At 41.8% G+C, this 23422-nt stretch overlaps 1 protein-coding gene across 2 annotated transcripts in view; it reads left to right on the top strand.

The window, feature by feature from the left end:
* fbln2 (fibulin 2) overlaps window positions 1-21798 on the top strand; it is a 259586-nt gene extending 237788 nt beyond the window's left edge. For both annotated transcript variants that reach the window (XM_063068129.1, XM_063068130.1), the window contains 2 exons: window positions 18121-18244; window positions 19741-21798. In XM_063068129.1, coding sequence (XP_062924199.1) covers window positions 18121-18244; window positions 19741-20098 — 482 coding nt within the window. In that variant the 3' untranslated portion in view covers window positions 20099-21798. The remainder of the gene's footprint in view (window positions 1-18120; window positions 18245-19740) is intronic.
* Window positions 21799-23422: the final 1624 nt, after the last annotated feature.

Genomic DNA, 23422 nt, shown 5'->3' with positions numbered 1-23422 from the left:
AGGAGGGGCTGATCCCCTGAAATGATCCTCCTGGCACTGCAAACAATTTAGCCGCCCTTCTAGCCAGAGAAGACACACTGAAAACTTTCCCCCCTCTTTCAAATAACTGACAGCTGTCACTACGGTGTAAGAGAGCCTGACAGCTCTAACACCGTCACCAGCCCGCCTACTTAAACTCAACCAATCCCTGTCGCTCTCCCTCAACCGAGCACTGCCACTCATCTAACAACTGAGAGATCCGCTCCGCCCACGTCTCGCACGCCTCCGCCCCTTCTGGGGTTGACACTATCCCAAACGCCAGGTGGAGCCTGCCAGAGCTAGAACATTTATTCGCAGACCCTACCTCCAAATCAGACCACTCTTTCCTCTCTCTCCCAACAGCATGGACAGCCCCGAGTTCCACCTCCAACTTGTCAATGCTAGTCTGAACTCGAACAAAGACCGCACCCACAACACATACAGCAATAACCAGCAAATAACCCACAGAGACACACATTACAGATTTAAACAGGGCACCCACACAGCATACCAGTAGACCCAATCCCGGACAAAAGCCCACACAATATATCCACCCCCCCCCCCAGCCACCCTCAGGGTCGCTCGGCTCACTGTCGTCTAGGGAAACAGCCCTCGGCCCCACCAAACTGGGTAATTAGTTTGTGTGGATGCTGTGTGATGTAACCCACCCTGCCCAAATAACAGACAATACACCAGATATGATTAAATGATTTACAGTTTATAGATATTACTGGAACTATATAATTAATAGAGAATAAAATATAAAAGGAAAATAAAAGGCGCCACACTTATCAAAGTTCAATCTCTTCGTGCAAAAAAAAGTTGGAGCTCAAGACCCTTCTTCTTCCTTCGACCCCTTGGACCACCTCGACCGGCCGCCTGGGACCAACAACGGTGGTCGACCAGACGCTCTACATGAGTCCGTATCCGTCTCCTCTCCTCGCCGAACACCTTCCTTGGGGTCCGACCCCGTTAGCGGACATCACAGCACCTGGTTCATCCCCTGTCTTTCTCTCCCGCCTTCTGCCCCAAAATCCCGCGCACACAGTATGTTCAAATACACCAAACACAAAACAGCTATCCCAATTGGTTCGTTCGTCCTCGTATCAATAGATAATACAAAACAAACTGCTAGCAGGAAGGACTTTCTCAGCGTTTAACATAACAAAGAAGCCATTTTAAATAGCCTCCGCAGTAACATAAAAGACGAAACCCCCTTACAGTTATATGATGGCAGTAGTCAGAGCCATGGAGCCATTTTTTGTTTTGGTTATAAATTCATCGGCTGATGATTAGATGTTATTTAAATTTTTATAAGAATCCTTTCCTTTGTAATTATGAATCAAGTTCCTCGTTGAAATTTTGGAAAATGTTTTTTCCCCTTCTCAAAAGAATGCTTCTCTTACACAATATCCATTTTCCTTGAAAACCCTATTCAATAATATTTTTATCCTAGAATTTATTTCAAACCAAGAGCTTTCTTAAAATCTTTTTTTTCATTAAAGTTAGATAGAATCATAAAATTATTACAATGTAGCGGGAGACCATTCAACCCTTTGAGCCTCATAATAGCTTCAAGTGGTGAAAGCATTTCAGGTCCATTACTCTGTCCTTTCCTGTTGAGCTGCAAATTACAGTATTTTCCTTCAAGTCCCTATCTAATTAGCATTTGAAAGGCCTGTGATGGTCTGTGTTTTCATCACCCTTACAGGCAGTCAGTTCCTGGACATAAATACACTTTGCTTAAAGGTTTTCCTTTCCTGCCACCCCACGATGCATTTTCAATCTGTGTGTCAAATCCCATGCCGCTAATAGGAATGGCTTCACTCTAACTCCCAAACACACATGAACTTTAGTGCATCTATATTTTTTCTTTACTCCAAGGAGAACGACTTCAGCTTTCTCAGCCTGTTCCTGTAGCTGAAATCCCTCACCTTCCGAACCACAGCAGTAAATCTTTTCTTGACTCCCAGGGCCTTCACTTCTCTCCTAAAGTACGATGATCAAAATAGGATAGAATTCACAAATTATAGCCTTATCCACGTTCTATAAAGATTCTTTATAACCTTCCCGCTTTTGCATTAACGAGAAAATCTGCAGATACTGGAAATCCAAGAAACACACACAAAATGCTGGAGGAACAGAGCAGGCCAGGCAGCATTTATGGTAAAGAGTAAACAGTTGATGTTTTGTTAACTGTTTGCTCTTTTCCACAGATGCTGCCTGGCCTGCTGAGTTCTTCCAGCAGTTTGAGCGTCTTTCTGCTTTTGCATTGTATGCTGCAATTAGTGAAGTAATAAGCATGACTAACACTCTATCCTACATTTTCAGAGATGTATGCACATTACATGTTCATGTCCCTTTGTTCCCGCATGTCCTTTATAACTATGTTTATTTGTTTTTAATTTATTGAGATACAGTGCAGCATGGGTTCTTCTGGCCCTTCGAGCAGCACCATCCAGCAATCCCCCAATTTAATCTTAGCCAAATCACGGGACAATTTACAATGATTAATTAACCTACCAATTGGTAGGTCTTTGGACTGTGGGAGGAACCCACATGGTCACAGGGAGAATGCAGAAACTCCTTATAGGCAGCGGCAGGAATTGAACCCGGGTCGCTGGTACTGTAGAGCATTGTGCTAACCACTACGCTACTGTGCCGCACCCATCCATCTTGTTTATAATGTTTCTCCTTTTCTTTCCACCAAAATGGATGACTTCACACTTGCAGGTAATAAATGTCACCTGCTTCATGTCTGCCCAAACGACTTTCTATTTATATCATTCTACGGTTTATTACAAACCTCCTCATTATTCTTTGGATAATGGTTCTAATCTCCACTTGTTTCCACGTTGCAGTGGATTCATTTATTCCGTTGGGCTCAAATGTTTTTTAAAATTACAAAAACACATGGTGATAGATTGGTTCAATTTCTGACTATGTGGTTTAGTCACAATATTGCTTAATCAACTGCCTACATTTCACGTGTTTCTCAAGCTTTTGCCCAGGCTATAACAAGATGAATAAGGATTCGGGGATCTGACCAGATACACTTACACCATTTCTTGATCTCACCTGGTAGCAGCCTTACCAATGATGTGGCCAGTCTGGTTTCTAGTTTCAGTTTAGAGTTATACTGTAAGCACAGCAATCTAAGCTTGACACTCCAGTGCTGCACTGATGGAGTAAAAGATTATTTGATACTATTTCAACAAATACCGCTAATAGTGGCCCTCCACTGGTTGGACTCGACCAAGAATGTTGCACCCTAGCTGTCGAAATCAATATGCAAGGCAGGGCAGTACAACATGGAGAGCAAGCTGCTGTCCATACACCAGGTTCCCCGCTCCTCACAGCTGATGAATCCAGAGGAACAACAGTGACTGATACAGTTTGGCAGCAGCAGGAATGGCAGGAGTTGCCAGTCTGCATTAAACTCAACATAGGGCTGCCTTTAAGACTCCAACTCTGGGTTTTTTTTCCCTAGGGGCTTACTCCCTAAGCCTTCCCCATGAGTGGGTACAGCAGGCCAGGCAGCATCTATAGGAAGAGGTACAGTGGACTGTACCTCTTCCTATAGATGCTGCCCGGCCTGCTGTGTTCACCAGCAATTTTTATGTGTGTTGCTTGAAATTCCAGCATCTGCAGATTTCCTCGTGTTTGCCCATGTGTGGGTATAGTCACAATGCAGTGGAGGTTTGAGATCAGAGTTTTCCTTTTACTGGATGAGCTGTCAACCACGGCTGGCAAGCCTCATCTGCTCAGAACGACTTGATTTAAGGTTCCAGTAACCCACCTTTGCCCCTTCTCCTGTCGGTAGAAATGGTTCATTGGGTTTGGTAGCTAAGCCATTCACTAAGGCCAAGAGTTGGACTAGGTTGTCAGAGGCTGTTTGAGACACACGCCATTGGGAATACGTAATAGGAAGTGGGAGCTTGTCCCCATTACCCATCCCTCAGCTATGAACCATGAAAAGTGGTGAAGTTGCTTATGTCCATATTCTAAGCCAATATTTATTTCTTAAAGAACAACTGTAAAGCAGATTATCTGGTCAGAACGGTAGCCTGCCTAAATGATTTCAGCCCATGGCACTAACCTCAACAATCATGAAGTGCTCTTTGTGCAGCTGGTAATGGATTGTATAAAATCCTACCTTCATTGATGATGCTGTAGCCCCACCCTCCACTCCGTCCTGTCTCACCTAGAAAACAACGCCGCATATGCCAAGCTGTTAGTCATCAACTTCAGCTTGGCATTTAACACAATCATCTGTCAGAGGCTGGTAGGTGAGCTGTCCTTGCTGGGACCAAACGCTCCTCTCTGTATCTGGATCTTGGACGTCCTATTGGAAAGACCCCAGTCACTATGAGTTGGCAGCAATGTCTCAAGTGCCTTCACGCTGAGCGCTGGTGTCGCCCAGGGCTGTGTGCTCAGCCCGCTGCTGACTCACAACCATGCAGCCAGATCCAGCTCAAGCTGTGTCATCAAGTTTGCTGATGATACAACAGTGACTGGCCTCATCAGTGACAATGACGAGTCTGCATACCGAGGAGGTAGAGAGGCTTGTCAAATGGTGGGAGCTTTGTATATGAAGGACCCGAAGCATTGTTGAGGATCCCTACCACCCATCCCTTAATCTCTTTGACCCACGACTGTCAGGAAGGAGGTACAGGAACAGGTTATGGGGATAAGGCAGGAACTGGATACAGATAGTGGATGATCAGCCATGATCACAATGAATGGCGCTGCTGGCTTGAAGGGCTGAATGGCCTACTCCTGCACCTATTGTCTATTGTCTAGGAACATCAGGTCTAAGACTGCCTCACCAGATAAAAGCTTCATCCCTCAAGCTGTGAGGCTAAAAAATACCCTGTAATCAGCGAGGTCTTATCACTAAGTCAGCGAGCTGTTTACTGTTTATTGTACTGTTCCCCTGTGCTGTGCACCACATGCACTTTGAATCATATTTTTTTGATTTATTTGTGGCAATATTTTATTTTATATGCTGTGTCTGATACATATTTTGTGGGTTCACAAAGGAACGTTGTTTCATTTGTGTAGCATCTACTTGAAAACAAACTAAGAGTCGCTGAGAGGCTAAGTGAGAGAGTTTCGTGCTTCCAACTAACTGAATTCCTTTTTTTAAAATTTTATTTCTATTTGGATAAGGAATTCACAAGTATCATGTACTTTTTTCACATGTATAACCTTTTCCATTTTTTTATATGTATAAAACTATAATTATTTATACATTCTTAAGTACACATTGAGATGATATAAAAAGAAATTAGACACTTAAATAGATAATTATGTACAGTAGAAATTCTAATCTATTAGGCTAAGTAATGGTGTTAATTGTTAAGGAAAGTAGTAATAATAGTGGATTAGTAACAGTTTCCATATATCTCTTCTGGATCACTTCTTCTGGTCCAAAATGTTGTATGTAAGCCTATGTAACAACCATTATAGGTGTTTATATCCTAACTTGTTCATGCTTGCTCCTGCCCCCAAACATAATTATCCGATCCCTATGTACTTATTTACTTAATTTTATCATTTTTTATCCTTTATCCAAATCTTTTCCTTTACTTGTATTAATTCTCTATTTTCCAAGCAAAAAAAAGACAAAAACAGTAAACATTTAGACTAGGGGTGCTTACATTAGCAATATTACTGTGTTGATGAGAAGAGCAGTATAAATCGTTAGGAGATTCATCTAAAGTCTGCTCGCATTGGGGTTATATATTCAATCCATTTATTCCAGATTTGATAACATTTTTCTTTTTGAATTCTCAGGGAGTAAGTCAACTTTTCCATTTTAAATATTTCCAAGATAATTTCGTGCCAATCTTCTAATGTAGTCCAACTAACTGAATTCCAAGTCGAAAACGTACGTTTAATCCTTTATTATAAAGCAACAATAAAATCATTCGACTCTTCTGTAATTCATGCAAGGCAAAAACAAACGAGACTAGTGTAATTGGATCAAGTTCAAACAAAAATGGGCAGTTAACAAAAAATATGTGCTCACCACTCACCCCCTCGCTATGCCGCCAAGCAGGTGAACAAGGAAATATGTTCATTTATTTTTATCGCCACCCAAACCCACATGACAAATCATCTTATCCCAGAGTGAGGATGCACAACACAAGTAAAATATAGACAGACAATAAATAGATAGATGGCTCCTACAGTTTGGTTGTATATATCTGCATTCAGATGACAATAAACTTGAGATCTTGCTGTAAGCACATTGGTTGCCAGGATTCCTTATTACAACATGACTTGTACAAAAAACTGCATTGCAAAGGGACTTGGGATTCCCTCAAGATTAATTTGCAGGTTGAGTCTGTGGTGAGGAAGGCAAATGCAATGTTAGCATTAATTTCAAAGCCAGAATATCAAAGCAAGGATGTAATGGTGAGGCCTCACTTGGAGCACTGTGAGCAGTCTTGGGCCCCTTATCTTAGAAAAGGTGTGCAGTAATGGGACAGTGCTCAAAGGAGGTTCACAAAAATGATTCTAGGATTGAATGGCCTGTCATATGAAGAGTGTTTGATGGTTCTGGGCCTATATTCAATAGAATTCAGAAAAAAGAGGGGTGACCTTATAGAAACTTATCAAATGGTAAAAGAGTAGATGTGGAGAGGATGTTTCATATGGTGGGAGAAACTAATACCAGAGGACACATCCTCAGAATAGAGAGGTGTCCTTCTATGATGGAGATGAGGAGAAATTTCTTTAACCAGAGAGTAGTGAATCTGTGGAATTCTTTGCCACAGGCAGCTGTGGAGGCCGTATTGATTTAAGGCAGAGGCTGATAGATTCTTGATCAGTCAGGGCATGAAGGGATATGGGAAGAAGGCAGGAGGTTGGGGCTGAGAGGAAAATCGGATCAACCGTGATGAAATGGTGGAGCAGATTCGATTGGCCAAATGGCCTAGTTGTGCTCCTATATCCTATGGTTCCAACCTGGGCTGTAGCAATATCTTTGCAGAAGAAAGACCTGGCAATATGCTTTGATATCTTGCCATGAAAGTCCTATGGACAGCTACACTATCCGTAGGGTTGCCTTGAGCTGACGACAACTCAACAACATCTTCCACGCATTCCATGCACCCACCACTCTCTGTGTGGAAAAACTTGCCCCTGACATCCCCTCAGTACCTATTTCTAAGCACCTTAAAACTATGCCTCCACATCAAAGTTGCTGGTGAACGCAGCAGGCCAGGAAGCATCTCTAGGAAGAGGTACAGTCGACGTTTCGGGCCGAGACCCTTCGTCAGGTCTAACTGAAGGAAGAGCTAGTAAGAGATTTGAGAGGGGGAGGGGGAGATCCAAAATGAGAGAAGAAGACAGGAGGGGGAGGGATGGAGCCAAGAGCTGGACAGGTGATTGGCAAAGGGGATATGAGAGGATCATGGGACAGGAGGCCCAGGGACAAGGAAAAGGGGGAGGGGGGGAAAACCCAGAGGATGGGCAAGGGGTATAGTCAGAGGGACAGAGGGAGAAAAAGGAGAGAGAGAGAAAGAATGTGTGTGGGCTCCATCCCTCCCCCTCCTGTCTTCTCCTATCATTTTGGATCTCCCCCTCCCCCTCCCATTTTCAAATCTTTTACTAGCTCTTCCTTCAGTTAGTCCTGACAAAGGGTCTCGGCCCGAAACGTCGACTGTACCTCTTCCTAGAGATGCTGCCTGGCCTGCTGCGTTCACCAGCAACTTTGATGTGTGTTGCTCGAATTTCCAGCATCTGCAGAATTCCTCGTGTTTGCGTTAAAACTATGCCCCCTCATTTAGGCCGTTTCAGCTCTGGGAAAAAGCCTCTGGTTATCCACATGATCAGTGCTCCTCATCATCTTATACACCTCTATCAGGTCACCTCTCATCCTACGTCGCTCCAAGGAGAAAAGGCCAAGTTCACTCAACCTCTTAAGATACGCCCTCCAATCCAGGCAACATCCTTGCACTCTCTCTACAGTATCCACAGCCTTCCTGCAGTGTGGTGACCAGAACTGAACATAATGCTCTAAGTGAGGTCTGATCAAGGCCTTATATAGCTGTAACATTACCTCACGGCTCTTGAACTCAATCCCATGGTTGACAAATGCCAACACACCATATTTTTTCTTATCAACACTATCAACCTGCACAGCAGCTTTGAGTGTCATATGGACATGGACCCCAAGATCTCTCAGATCCTCCACATGGCCAAGAGTCTTACCATTAATATTATATTCTGTCTTCAAATTTGACCTATCAAAATGAACCACTGCACAATTATCTGTGTCGAAGTTCATCTGCCACTTCTCAGCCCAGTTCTGCAACTTATCGATGTCCAGCTGTAACCTTTGACAACCCTCCAGACTATTCATAACACCCCCAACCTTTGTGTCATCAGCAGACTCACTAACCCACCTTTCTACTTCGTCATCCAGGTCATTTATAAAAATCACAAAGAGAAGGGGGTCCCAGAACAGATCCCTGCGGAATTCCACTGGTCACTGACCTCCATGCAGAATACAAACTATCTAGAACCACCCTTTGCCTTGTGGAGCCAATTTTGGATCCACAAAGCAAGGTCTCCTGGGATCCCATGTCTCCTTACTTTCTGAAGGAGCTTGTATGGGGAATCTTATCAAATGCCTTACTGAAATCCATATACACTACATCCAATGCTCTACCTTCATCAATGTGCTTTGTTACTTCCTCAAAGAATTCAATCAGGCTCGTAAGGCATGACCTGTCCATGACAAAGCCATGCTGACTATCCCTAATCATAAAATATTAATTGTAAAATATTTAGAGATGTCTTAGTCACTTGAAGCAGTACCATATAACTGCTTTGCTAATATGTTAGGGGAAATATTGGAGAGGACAATTCGATTTAGCGAGGAAAGAGAATTGCACTATTGATCAAGGGAAACTTCACAGCAGTATCAAAAAAGGATATCTGAGGGCATTAACATGGAAGTGTAGTGCTTAGCACAGTGCTTTACAATACAATCCAGGTTCAATTCCCACCACTGCCCGTAAGGACTTTGTACGTTCTCCCCATGACCGTGTGGGTTCCCACAGTCCAAAGATGCACTGGTTGGTAGGTTAATAGGTCATTGTAAATTGTCCTGTGATTAGGCTTGGATTAAATTGGGATTGCTGGACAGCACAGCTCAAAGGGCCAGAAGGACCCACTGCATGCTGTATCTCAATAAACAATAAATTCAGTAAGGTGATACACCTAGCATTTAAAAGAAAGAAAAGAGTGATCATTTTGATAGGATTATACAAAAGGTCCTCTAATAATCAGTGGGGAGTAGATGAACAAATGTATAGAGAAATCATAGATTGATAGTGGAATAATAGCATGGTAATAGTAAGTTATTTTAACTTCCCTAATCTTAACGGGGACTACCTTAGTGCTAAGGGCTTAGATGAGGCAGAATTTGTTAAGTAATACGTAGAATGTTCTGATAGAGAAAGGACTACACTTGACTGCCTCTTAGGAAATAAGGCTGGAGAAGTGATTGCTGTATCAGTTGGGGATCACTTTGAGACCAGTGACTATAATTCTATGAGTTTCAAAATAGTTATGGACTGGTCCTCAAATCCAGTCCTAAATTGGGGGGAGGCTAATTTCAATCGCATTAGGCAGAAGCACACACAATTTGATTAGGAGAAGCTGCTTGCTCATAAAAGGAGTTCTGACAAGTGGGAGGCTTTTGAAAATGAGAAGGAAAAGAGTTCAGGCCCAGCAGGAGGTTGAGAAGTGAGACATACCAGAGGTATATAAAATTGTGCGAGGCATAGATAAGATACATAGCCAGTGTCTGTTTCTCATGGGCAAAGTGTCCAAAACTACAAGGCTATATGTTTTAAGTTGAAAGGGAGGAAGTTGAAGAGGATCTGAGGAGGAAATTTTTCAACGTTGGTGTATGTGGAATCAGCTGCAAAAGGGGGTGGTTGAGGCAGGAACAGGGAAAACCTTTTAGGAGTCATCTTAAATATTTTTGAATGATTAAGCACAGAGGGTTAGGGAAATAATGCAGGCAATTGTGATTATTGTAGATAGGTGCGATGGTCAGTAGAGACACAATGGGTTGAATGGGCCTGTTTCTACACTGTACAGCTCTATTTTGGTGTAATTATGAAAAGGCATCTAACTTTAATACAGGGAGCAATCCAGGAAACAACAATAACTGGACTGTAAAATTCTATTAATAAAGCAAATTAAAATGACTAATAATTTAACATTAGAACAAAAATATGAACTGGTTAGTAGGTTAGTTGGTCACATGGGTATAATTGAGCTGCATAGGATTATTGGGCTGAAAGGCTTGTTAACCTGCTGTATCGCTAAAGATTTTTAAAAAATTGTCTGATCAAACGATCCTAAATTCTTTATATGACACTATATATATATATATATATATACCAACCACAAGAAGTGCACACAAAATGATGGAGGGACTCAGCAGGCCAGGCAGCATCTATGGAGAGGAATGAATTGTTGACGTTTCGGGTCAAAACCTTTCATCAGGACTCTTGGCCCGAAACGTCGACCTTTTATTACTCTCTGTAGATGTTGCCCGACCTGCTGAGCTCCTCTAGCATTTTGCGTGTGTTACACTGGATTTCCAGCAACTGCAGAATCTTTTCTGTTTATGCCGGTCATAAACAATGGTAATAAAGCTGACACAACCTCCAAAAAGTAGATACGTGACAAAAAAGATGTCTATGAAAAATAGATGGTCGTTAAGGCCTTCAATTCAAGGTGACTGAATAAGAAAAAAAATCCTTTTTATTAGATTAAATTTTAGGATTTTATTACTCTTTTGGGATAGCATTCTAAATTTAAGTGGTCTAGGTGATGACTTGTAAATATGACTGTGCAGTAGGGCATAAGCTTATTGCGACTGAAGTTGCATTTAGAAACATAGGAACATAGAAAACCTCCAGCATAATTCAGGCTCGTCGACCCACAAAGCTGTGCCGAACATGCCCTTACCTTAGAAATTACCTAGGGTTACTCAAGGCCCTCTATTTTTCTAAGATCCATGTACTAACCAGGAGTCTCTTAAAAGACCCTATCGTATCCACCTCCACCACTGTCTCCACCAGCCCATTCCACGCACTCACCACTCTCTGCGTAAAAAAAACTTACCCCTGACATCTCCTCTGTACCTACTTCCAAGCACCTTAAAACTGTGTCCTCTCGTGCTAGCTATTTCACCCCTGGGAAAAAGCCTCTGACTATCCACACGATCAATACCTCTCATCATCTTATACACCTCTATCGGGTCACCTCTCATCCTCCGTCACTCCAAGCAGAAAGGCCGAGTTCACTCAACCTGTTCTCATAAGGCATGCTCCCCAATCCGGGCAACATCCTTGTAAATCTCCTCTGCACCCATTCTATGGTATGTATAAACAAAATATACTTTAATGGTGTCAGCATTGGAGCAGGGCCATGGTGAACAAGTAACGAACCCCCTGTCAGTCCATCTGGGTGTCTACTGGACCACAGCATCAAACAGACATCTACACAGCAATATGAACATTACTGCCTTTTGCCTCTGTGCAGAAATTGCTATGTATTTATAAGAGGGAAATATGCCCTGATATTGCAAATTTTATTTTCCTGGTAAAGAGAGAGAGGAATTTTGACTAGGAGCTTTTGATTTTGATCCAATTTTCTTTCTTTCCAGTATTTAAGGAATACCAAATCTTTGGTTCTTTATTCCTATTATCTGTCTTCAAATCAAAAACCCAGTTCCTTCCTTCCTTTGTGTGTGGGATGTGGGAAGTCTGGGAGACCTCCAGTCTGCTGGATAAACACATCTATACCAGGTGCACTGAGCTGCAGCTGCTGAGAGAAGGTATTAGGGAACTGGAGCTGCAGCTCGATGATCTTCGACTCATACAGGAGGATGAGGAGGTGATAGACAGGTGCTGGAGGCGGGTAGTCACCCTTAGGTGCAGTAGACAGGTAACTGGGTGACTGTCAGAAGGAAGGGAAATGCACAGTTAGTGCAGAGCACACCTGTGGCCACTCCCCTCAATAATGTGGGTACAACTTTAGATACTGTTGAGGGGGACGGCGTACTAGGGGGAGCCACAGTGGATGGGTGTCTGGCACTAAGTCTGGTGCTGTGGCTTAGAAAAGCAGCGAGGTAAGAGAACTGCAGTGTTGGTAGGAGATTCCATAGTCAGAGAAACAGAGACAAGATGCTGTGGGCACGATAGGGACCAACGCATGATATGTTGCCTCCCTGATGCCAGGGTCAGGGACATCTTGGATCAGGTCCATGGCATTCTCATGGGTGAGGGTGAGCAGCCAGATGTTTTGGTGCATATTTGCACCAACCTCATAGGTAGTCAAGGTGAGGAGGTCCTGAAGGGAGATTCTAGGGAGCTAGATAAAAAGTCGAAAAATAGGACCTCCAGGCTAGTAACTTCTGGATTGCAGACTGTGCCACATGCTTCAGTTTCCTCCCACAGTCCAAAGAGAGAAATGCGATGTTGACATGGAATATGAAAACCAGGATGAGATGTTGCGGCTTTATAATTCACTGGTGAGGCCTCACTTGGAGTTCATAAACAATCCCACAGTGTGTGAGAATACTTTTGGGATTCACAAATATTGTTAAGATATTGTGGACATTCTTTACAGCACTGTGTATACGATATTGCACTGGAAATGCTAATATACTTGAACACATCTTAAACCTCAAAAACATGGTGATCACCTCTTTGCTCAGCACGAGTTGAGCATCTATTTTCACATCCTGCTATTAGGATTCTACAGCTTACTCTAGAAGGGAATTGCAAGCTGAAATGGCTTTTCTAGGAAAGTTAATTAATATTTGTTGGCAACATTTTGCTTACCCACAACCTACAGACTATGTCTACACTTAAAAGACCTCCTCTACTGCCTGGACTCCATCCAACTGCATCAGTCTGGCCAAATTTTGCCCCTACTCCCTGGACGACAATAAATCATATAGGCCATATTCCAACTAAAAGCATAAGAAGGCTTCAGGAACAGTAATTATTCCTGCTGAAATGTCTAAACTTATTCACAATCTTACCATCCACTTCTGGAAGAGGAGGTTATATCAGGGAACCCTAGTGTTGCTATGGTTGAGAATACCTCGAAGAAGTGATGCAAATCGAATTGTGGTAACCACAGAAGTCTCCCTCTTCTGTCTGCCACAAGGAAAGTTATTGCCAGCATCTCAGCATCAGATTGTAAGGATGCACAACTGCTCCACCCACCTCATCATCCTCAATGTGGGTGCTTCGCAGGGCTGTGTTCTGAGCCCAATGCTGTACACTCTCTTCACAAGGGACTGTACGGTCAAACACCCAAGGAATCGCATCAAGTTTGCCGATGACACGACAGTGGAGGGGCTCATGACCAACAACAATGAGACGGCCTGCAGAGAGGAGGCAGAGGGCAAATAACCTCTTTCTTAATGTCAACAAGACAAAGGAGATCTTTGTTGGCTTCAGGGGAACTTGCACCACTCACGTCCCTCTTCATTTACACCAGCGGCAGAGCCGTGCAAACTGCAGGTAGTTTCAAACTTCTGGGAGTGAAAATCACGCGCAGCCTCTCATCATCCCAGAACACAGCCTACACAGTCAAGGAAGCTCAGTTTCTGAGGATGCGGAAGAGACTCAAGTCATTCTATAGATGCACAGTAGAGAGCAGTATCAGTTTTTAAATTGATGTCTGCATTCCAGAACTAAGAATAATCAAGCTTCATTACAGAAATGACATTTGCACTTACTCACCTTTAGAAACGGAGCTTCAAGTTGTTGCCAATATGTCAACTGAAGCATGTGAGAGGACAGGCCTTATACTCAGCATCCTGAATACAGACCTGCTCCCGCTATACTGTGCTGCCCTCTGATAAGAAAGGTTTATGACGAAGCATTGGAAAAGTCGCACCTTATCAAAAATCCCAGGGGCTAGCTCTCACTGAAGGGAGATATTTGATGGACAATTCGTTACTGATTTCAGTGCTCTTGTACAGACTTTGGCCAGCTGAGGGAAAGGGAAAAACAACTCAGCACGCAGCTCATGGTGTTTTAAGCCAGAGTGATCCCTGCTCTTCTATGAGCTTCTGAGAGTTGCATTATCTACAGCAGGTGTCTCAAGGCAATGAAGAGTTACCACATGTCTTTACAATATTCTCCAAACCCACCAGAAGGGTAAGGGAACTAATGTCTTCATCCTCTCCCAAGGCAAGACCTCGTAGCACTGAAGCTATAGTTACCCTCAGTCAGTTCCTTTAAGCAAGCTATATTTTTCAGAAATCTGATGCTAGACTCTTGAAAGAAGGACTTTGTTATGAATTCTGTCATGTTAAGATAAAGGGAGAAAATTTTTAAGGATGTTCTCAAACATTTCTTGAAAAAAAATCGCCACATCCATTCTACTGATCTCTGGAAATTTCTGGCTTACGGCAAACACAAGGGGTCGAGCAGCTTTTAGTTGAGCCCTGGGGACTTCAAAATCATGTGTTGGGAACACACAGAAGTACGATGTAAGTGGTGAAAAGAGCACACCACCTCACAAACCCAAACCCATGTTTTGTGCACCTCCTACCCATCTATGGTAGAGTGTTCCTCATCAATTTTGTCGGAACCCTCAAAAATGGAGCCTGGACCTACTACTGCCAACCTACTGCCCTCTACTGTGCCTATTGTCTTGTTTATTATTTATTGTAATGCCTGCACTGTTTTGTGCACTTTATGCAGCCGTGGGTAGGTCTGTAGTCTAGTGTAGTTTTTGTGTTGCTTTACGTAGTTCAGTGTAGTTTTTGTATTATTTCATGCGGCACCATGGTCCTGAAAAACGTCTCTGTACCAGCAATTATGGTCAAAATGACAATAAAAAGTGACGACTTGAAAAACAAGTCCCGATAAAGGGTCTTGGCCCAAATCATCGACTGTTTACTCTTTTCCATAGATGCTGCCTGGCCTGCTGGATTCCTCCACCATTTTGTGTGCGTTGCTTGGATTTCCAGCATCTGAAGATTTTTTTCGTGTTTGAGAAAATAAGTTATCTTTGATGCTGAAGGGTTAAGAAGAAGATTTTCAGAAATGAATTGAATCCATTATTTCCCTGAGGGGCAATGGACGTTACCAGAGGACATGAGTTCAACATGAGTGGAAGAAAGTTTAGGGGAGTTGTCAGAGCTACTTTTGTTACATAGAGAGTGCTGAGTGTCTGGAACACCATGCTGGGTGTGGTAGTAGAAGCTGATGCAATAGGGACATTTAACAGTTTTAAGAAAAATGTCATAGATTGATTGTGGAGTAAGTTTATATCGGTCTGCTGAACATTGTGGGCTGAAGGACCTGTTCTATTAAAGAAGTGAAACTTCTACATGTCCACTGCCTATTTTACCAGCATTCATTAAAGAACATTGTGATCTCCTTGTACAGTGCAGCTTGTTAATAACTCACTGCGCACATACAGCAGAGGACTCAGGCTTGCTGGTGCCTGTGCTATTACTATTCCCGATAGAACTGTTGATGCTTTTCTCTACTCCATATGTGACTTTGAGCTTATTTTTCATTTCCTACCACATTTTGTTCCAAGAAATCTCAGGAGAAGATACTCAGCATCATATAACTTTAAATATGAAAGCAGATTGATGAAACCATGACTTCCTCTACCCCAAAAGGTGTGAAGAATTAAACATTATCCATAATTGAGCAGTCTTCAAATACTTTAAGTATTGCAAATCTTTCCACCTCTTCTGCTTGATGTTAAGCCTCGTCAGGCAGATCACTTACCACTTACAAAATGAGTTAATAGATTCATTCTTTAACAAATATTCTGGCACAGTCAGTAAAGTAACACTTGCTGTGTGAGAAAGGGAGTAATTTCCACTTCTTATTTGATATATGGAGTGTCTGGGTTGGGGTGGAAACACTATGGTGAACAGATGTGAGTTTATGGAAGAGAGATGAGAAGTAAATCTCCAATACAATTAAATATCTTGATAAGTACACCTGGTGGATTTGCTCTTTACATCTACATGCATTCTGCTCTCCTGCAGGATCTAAACATTGTCAGCACAGCAATGATAGTACTGTTCAGGTAACTGAAATCTTGTAAGCAGAGAGTTGTTGTTTATGACAATGGATCTACATAAGGTCAAGAGTAGAGGTTCACGGTGTTCTGTGTTGAAGTGACTCTTGTAATCAGTTTTGTTCATTATCATTGACCTTGGGAGTCCTGGTGGAGATCTCTGTGCAGAAAAAAGGTTGTCTAACCATTTCTTTTAAGTGGCCAGGCGTGCACCCTTTCATCCATAATGAAACTAGACCCAGTACTAAAAACTTCACCAGCCACGTGCTGATGCTCAGTTCCAGAAGGACTAATAGGGTCCTGATTATGTCCCCTGTACAGGATGGTGAAGGTAGGACAGAGGGAAGTTGAGGGGCAGCAGAGTGAAGTGAGGAATAAAGGAAGTTGCTTATTCTGCAAGGTTACCATTTAAAGAAAATGCGTTGATGGCAGAAAATAAGAGGCACGAGGTTGGCCTGGAAAATGAGAAATGATACAATGTTTCTCTGGAGTAATATCACAGAAACAGGACAGACCAAAGATTAACACTGACAGAACCACATAATTATAACAAATAGTTACAGCAGTGCAAAGCAATACCATAATTTGATGAAGAACAAACCATGGGCATGGTAAATAAACTCTCAAAAGTCCCCGAGTCGATTGACTCCTGAGGCCCCGATAGCAGGCGGCAAAAGGGAGAAACTCCCTGCCATAAACCTCCAGGCACCGTCAACTTACCAATGCCTTGGAAGCAACTGACCACAGCCGACACTGAATCCATCCGTCCGAAAACTTCGAGCTTCCGACCAGCCCCTCCGATACAGCCTCCCGAGCGCCATCCTCTGCCGAGTGCCTTCGACCTCGCCCCAGCTGCTGAAACATGCAAAGCTGAGGATTTCGGGGCCTCCTGCTCCGGAGATTCTGGTTACCACGCAGTAGCAGTGGCAGTGAAGCAGACATTTCAGAAGTTTCCAGATGTTCCTCCGTACTCTCACGTCCATCCCTCTATCAAATCAGAAATGTGCACGGTCCCCTACATCATCACCAAAGTGGCCGCATGTGCTGCCGTTGTGCCGCCATCTTCTCCTACTTGTTATTTCATACTTCCTGGAGTTTACAAACTCATCTTGGCTGATGCACATTACGTTGGGGAACTCTCCGTCAATTGCTGGAATAGACACTCCACTCTTCTCCTTTGCCTCTACCAAAAGCATCTACAGGGAGGACGGGGATGTGCTTTCCTGCTCCAGTCAGAAGCAGGCAGTCGAAATGCAGTCTTCCATCTGGAAGAGTATTCCTACAGTAAGTAGGCCCCTGAAGAACCAGTGAGGAATGTTACTGAAGAATTAGATATTTTTCCCACTCATTTATAAATTGGCTGGGTTAGCATCTGTGAAGTTTAAAATGCATGCACTCGAATTCTTTATGCAGTCAATGTGCTGCCTAGTATAGCCCAGTGTTAACATTGACCACAAGGAGCTCTTCAACATTCCACTAAATTTTTTAGACAAAGCTTAAAACATATCTCAAAAATTGGCTGTTATTTTAATGACGTTATTGTTTATTGTGTATATCGATGCCATTGTCAACAGGGTCCCAGTGTTAATATACTTCACCCACGGCCTGACAATTTGACGTGTAGTTATTTTTCCTTGCAAATTTTTGTCATCTAACCACAAAATAGATTTTAGACATAGATTTAGAGATGCAGCCAAGTGACAGGCTGTTCCAGCCCAATGAGCCCATGCCACCCAATTACACCCATGTGACCAATTGTGCACCAACACGTATGTCGTTGGAGTGTGGGAGGAAACCAGAGCACCCGGAGTCGTCCCAGGCAGTCATAGGGAGGACGTACAAACTTCTTAGAGACAGCAGCGGGAAATCAGCCCAGGTCGCTGATGCTGTAAAGTGAAGCGCTAAACGCTAAACTAGCTTGCTGTTGGTTTCAGTTTGGCACATTTTCTTTGTGGTAAACGATTGAACTTGAGTATTTTGTGCAACCTTCCACAGACATTGATGAATGCGCTATTGGGACGCACAACTGCACATCAACTGAAATCTGCTTCAACATCCAAGGTGGATTCAAATGTCCTTCAGTGGATTGCCCACCAAACTACAGAAAAGTTTCTGACATGTAAGTGCTCCATCTCTTCCTGTTACGAATCACAGATTTTTTTCCAGATGGTGAAACTTAATTTTAGATGGTGTTGCAATTGCTAGTGAAAGATAAGAACTACAGAAATTGGAAGGACAAAGCTGTTTGGATGATGAAAGATTTTTCTGTGACAGCAGAATTGACAAGACAGACTGTGAGTGCAGGCAGCTATCACGGTTATCTCCTCATGTTTTGTAATTAGACATATTATGAAGAGGATAGCAATTCTTGTTATTTTACCCTTGGTGATTCTGCAAGTGCATCAGTTCAGTGATGGTCTGAAGTACTAATGTCTTCAGATAGGAATTCAAAGCATGGCTCTGACTCACAGCGCAGTTCCCAACAATCCAGTCTCTTCCCTCTGGAACTGCTCCAGTTATTTCCATTTAGAAAAAGGTCATGGATCTGATATTGGAGATTCTATGCAAACATTCCCACCAAAATACAGAAAGATACTGCAAAATGACCTTATGGCCTACTTGCCTGCTCACAGCATTTATTCCACCTTCAGATATGCAAACTAGGGTTTGAGAGCAGTGGTAGAGCTCAGGATATAAAATTTGTGAACAAATCTAGCAAAATTATTTTGTTTTTATCCCAGCAAGTTGTTATACCCTGGAATGCACTGCCAGAGGGGTAGATCAAATCAGATTCGATAACATCTTTCAAAATGAAAATACATTTCTAAAATGTGCAGTTCTGTGGTGTGTCAGACAACCATGATTAACCAGACGCTAGTCTCCTTACGTAAAGTCTATGGTGCCTTGGATAATTTCCAGAGCAATACTAATTAATACAAACCAAAGGATTTTTAAAAAAAATCATTGCCTATAAGTATTCTGACAAAATAAGCTGTTTGTATAGAATTAATGGAACGTGATTAAATTTAGATAATTTTTACTTTGGACACAGTTGATATATTTCTGATGAACTAGAACTTATTTTATGTTGCTGTAGTACATTAACAAAGACGTTCTCAGCTGTTTAACACATCATCCTAATGCTTGGTTGTTTGAGTTACCGTCGCCTTCCTGTCAGCTTGAACAGTCTGGCCATTCCCTGACCTCTCTCAATAACAAGGTGGTTTTGCCCACGGGATCTGCCGCTCACTGGATGTTTTTCTTTGGGTTTTGTTTTTTGCACCGTTCTCTGTAAACTCTAAAGACTGTTGTGCATGAAAATCCCAGGAGGTCAGCAGTACTCAAACTAACCCTGTCTGCTGTCACTTAGATCACATTTCTTCTGCAGTTTGCTTTTTGAGCTAAACAACTGAACCTCTTGACTGTGCCTGCATGCTTTTATGCATCGAGTTGCTGCCACATGATTGGCTGATTAGAAATCTGCATTAATGAGCAGGTGTACGGGTGTACCCAATAAAGTGGCCACTGAGTGTATGTGGCCTGCAGTCTCCTTAATGATGAAAACTTTCTTTTGTTGGTTGTCCAATGGTGAATAAATCAATCTTTGCTTCTTAGGCGCTGTGAACGCATCATGTGCCCTAATTTCATGGACTGCCAGAACATTCCAGTCAGAATCACCTATTATCAGTTGACCCTCCCGACCAACGTCCAGGTTCCAAGCACCATTTTCCGTATTGCACCTTCACCTGCCTATATAGGAGATAACATTGTGCTGACCATTATTAAAGGAAATAACGAAAATTACTTCAGCACAAGGAAGCTGAATGCTTACACTGGTATTGTCTACGTACAACGGCAGTTTATGGAATCAAAAGACTTCTTGCTGGATGTTGAAATGAAGCTTTGGCGCCAAGGAACATTCACTTCCTTCTTGGCTAAAATTTATGTATTTGTTGCTGCTCATCCTTTCTAAAGCAAACACTGTAGCTGTTGTATCTGATATAACGTTTTAAAGGGTTGACACTAGCACGCTCACAAGGCCAGTTGACTTAATGGGGTGCAGGGGAATGGATGGGTTATTTTGACTTTTTGCGTCAATAGAAATGAAAGCCAAGCAACCGAATCAAAATCACCTGTTTAACATTTTAACCCTTGGTCGAAGATTTTCCATAAGTCATCTTGTGAATTGTATTCACTATATCTCTCATCTGTTGCTACCAGAGTATATTGACTGATATCTGCAAAGTAACTTAATTGCACTGTGCTTCAAGTACAGTATATGGAGTTCAGTATATCTGAATCACATCATTGGAAACATAGTTGTCCAGTAATGGTGCATGACACAAATCACTTAGTTGTTTCACAGTCTTGCATGTCCTTTCATTTCAAAATTTCAATCAAGATAAATGCTAAAGGATGCAGGTTATTATCAAGTTATGAAGATTAAGCAGTTTGATGTCCACTGCCTTCATGAAAATGTATTTAGTTTAGTCTCATTTGTTTGCAAACTCGTTTTGCAGTGATGCCAATCACATTGAAATAAGCCATAATTGGTGGGGGAAGTCATTGTGATAATTTAAACAAAAGGACTCTTCCATCTATCTGAAGGGAAGTGAATCTGCTCCTTTTTGTAAAAGGAGCTAATTTTGGTAAAAATTTATCTTGGGTGGAAGTGCAAACCAATGATAATGGGGAGGAAGTGAAACATGGAAGCAGAGGACTGCATTGTTATCAGGAAACAGCCTGAGGCCCAGCGAATTATCCTGAGGGATGAGTTAAGCTCCCACCAACAACAGCTGAAGGATTTAAATTCTGCTAATTAAATAAATATGGAATAAGAGCTAGTATCAGTAAAGGCAGCCGTAAATTTATCGGACTCTTATAAAACCCAAACGGCTGACTTCTGTCATTTAGGCAGAAGAAATCTTCTTTCTTTCTGTAGATGTATGGACTCAATTTGGGGTCATAATTGTCCTCTGAATTGTTCTGGAAAGCCATTCGGCTTGAGGGCAAATTTAGAGAGGTTAATAATTATCAATCTTTGCTCATGAAACAGAGAAGAATGTTAAAAAATATATATTTTGCTTTACCACCCAAGATAAACTAACTCATCATTTCTTGAAGTGGACCATGCAATTAGGATGTGTTAATATGGATTTTCTTAAAAGCCTCAAGTCTGTTGCCTAGTTATATTTCCATATAACTTTAGTAGTGAAATTTGATTTTTTTTAAAAAAGTATTCTGTTCTGGACAATGTTAACTTTAAAATAGATTTCTTGCCCTCAAGGGGATTTCTATCCTACCATAGTGAATAAAATTATTAGTGTGAGAATAACATTTTGTATGATACCAGAAAGCTTCAATGACAATATAAACAGGAATGAATTTGTTCTGTTTTGTTTTACTGATACTATCTTTTTGAAATAATCATGTTTATGGTGTTACTTTTCACAGCCAATATCTCATACTTTCTTAGGCACAGCTGATATTTGCTAAAAATGTTCATCCAAACCTAAAGCTAAGTACTGTTTATACTTTTTTTTCTAATTTGTAATGTTGGAACTGAGATTATTTGTTATCAGATGAAAGTTTATTCTGCCTTGATAACCCTCAAAGGGTTTAAATGTTCCACTCTTGACCACTTAAGGATCATCTATTAAATATGGGCATAGATTTCAAATAGAAAATAAAGTAAGTCTTTATATAAAAGTATTTATTATGTCATTTCTTAATATTTTATGTAGTTTTATATTTTATGTGATGGCTTAGGAGTCCGTCGAACTTCACTGATGTTAAATTGTGCCTATAGGTGCAATATGCAAGAAGTACTGAGTGTCTGTGGCATATTCTACACAGGTGAAGGGTTCATTCTGGATCACTGGGTCTGAGCACAAGACAGCTATATGCAGTAAGGTCAGACAGTTATCTGAAACTATCGTGCTGAAATGACGGTTCCCTGGATGCAATGTGTTACTGCAAACCTCCTCCCACTGTGATGATAGTGAAATAGGTAACAGAGGTTACAACATCTTAAGTTTAAAACAAAGCTTAACTGAATATGCAGTTAAAAGAAGCAATAGTTCCCCCCACCCCCACCCCTACAGTGCAGATCCAATGAGAGCTTGTCACTGAAACGTGGGTACTAATCGATACCTGTACCTGGCAGGAAGCCCGAGAAGAGTTTATTCATCAGATACACCAGGAAAGCACTAGATCTTTTCTCTAAGCACCAGATCCTTTTTTAACACATCCTAAGGGTTGGCTGGGGGCTGCCCTTTCCAGCGCCAACCTAGTATGCCCGCAATCTTCAGCAGAACAACACAGAACACAACAAGCAACAAAACAAAAGCAGCCAAACAGTGAACGCCTCCCTTCTCAAAGTCCTTTTGTCCCCTAATTACTTCTTTCCCCCATGATAGTATGCAGTTCTCCGATCCTCTCCACTCTCCACTGTTTGCCCCTGTGGATAGACCAGCAGCCTTTGGATGTCCAAGTTGGCATTCACACTGCACTGTGCCCAACACTGGGTGACAATGCATCTGTTCTCTGGTTCACACTTCCCATCTTTCACCTATTTTCAGCCCTATATATCTCCATACCTAAATCGGTTAATCTATGTGTAGTGCACATTACTCACACTTTATAAAGTAATATATTTATTTCTAATATCTGCTGCAGAAAAATGTCAATCACTATGATGAATTTCCATGTCTGGAATTTCAATTTACTTGATATTTTTTAAAGTATATCTAGAACTGATCGATTTTTTTTTGTTAATTTGTTGTCTATGTAGGAACCAATATCAATACTACAAGACTGTGATCTGTTGTGGTTTGCCATTTCCTATACAGTCACTTTGTGAACCAATGACAGTAAGCATTTAAATGCACAATTCCATGTATAAATTTGTTGGTGACATTCATGTTATTTTGTCAACATTACAATACGTATTCAAGGGAACTTGACAACAGCCGGCTTCCAATTGGTATAACATTTACTGTTCTTAAATCACTAGTGACATTGTCATCAGAGAGAGTTCGCAAAGCGCATACAAGCTGCAGCTGAGGGGGCTGAGACTGTGCAACAATAGCACAGCTGGCATCTTAAACACTGGTGCAGCAACCAGAATAAAACTCGAAGGAGAACAGCATATTATCTCTCGCTAATGCAATAGAGCTCGTGATACTAGTACAGTACCATGTTGCTACACTATAATAATGCAATGTATGAATGAAATTTGTAATTATACAAGTACTTATAGGTGCTGGTTATGCAAATAACTTGGTAAACCCATTGT

The sequence above is a fragment of the Mobula hypostoma genome, chromosome 15 (assembly GCF_963921235.1).
Source record: "Mobula hypostoma chromosome 15, sMobHyp1.1, whole genome shotgun sequence".
Classification (NCBI taxonomy): Eukaryota; Metazoa; Chordata; class Chondrichthyes; order Myliobatiformes; family Myliobatidae; genus Mobula; species Mobula hypostoma.
Note: the sequence above shows the minus strand (reverse complement) of the source record. Positions and strands in the feature narration are given on the sequence as shown.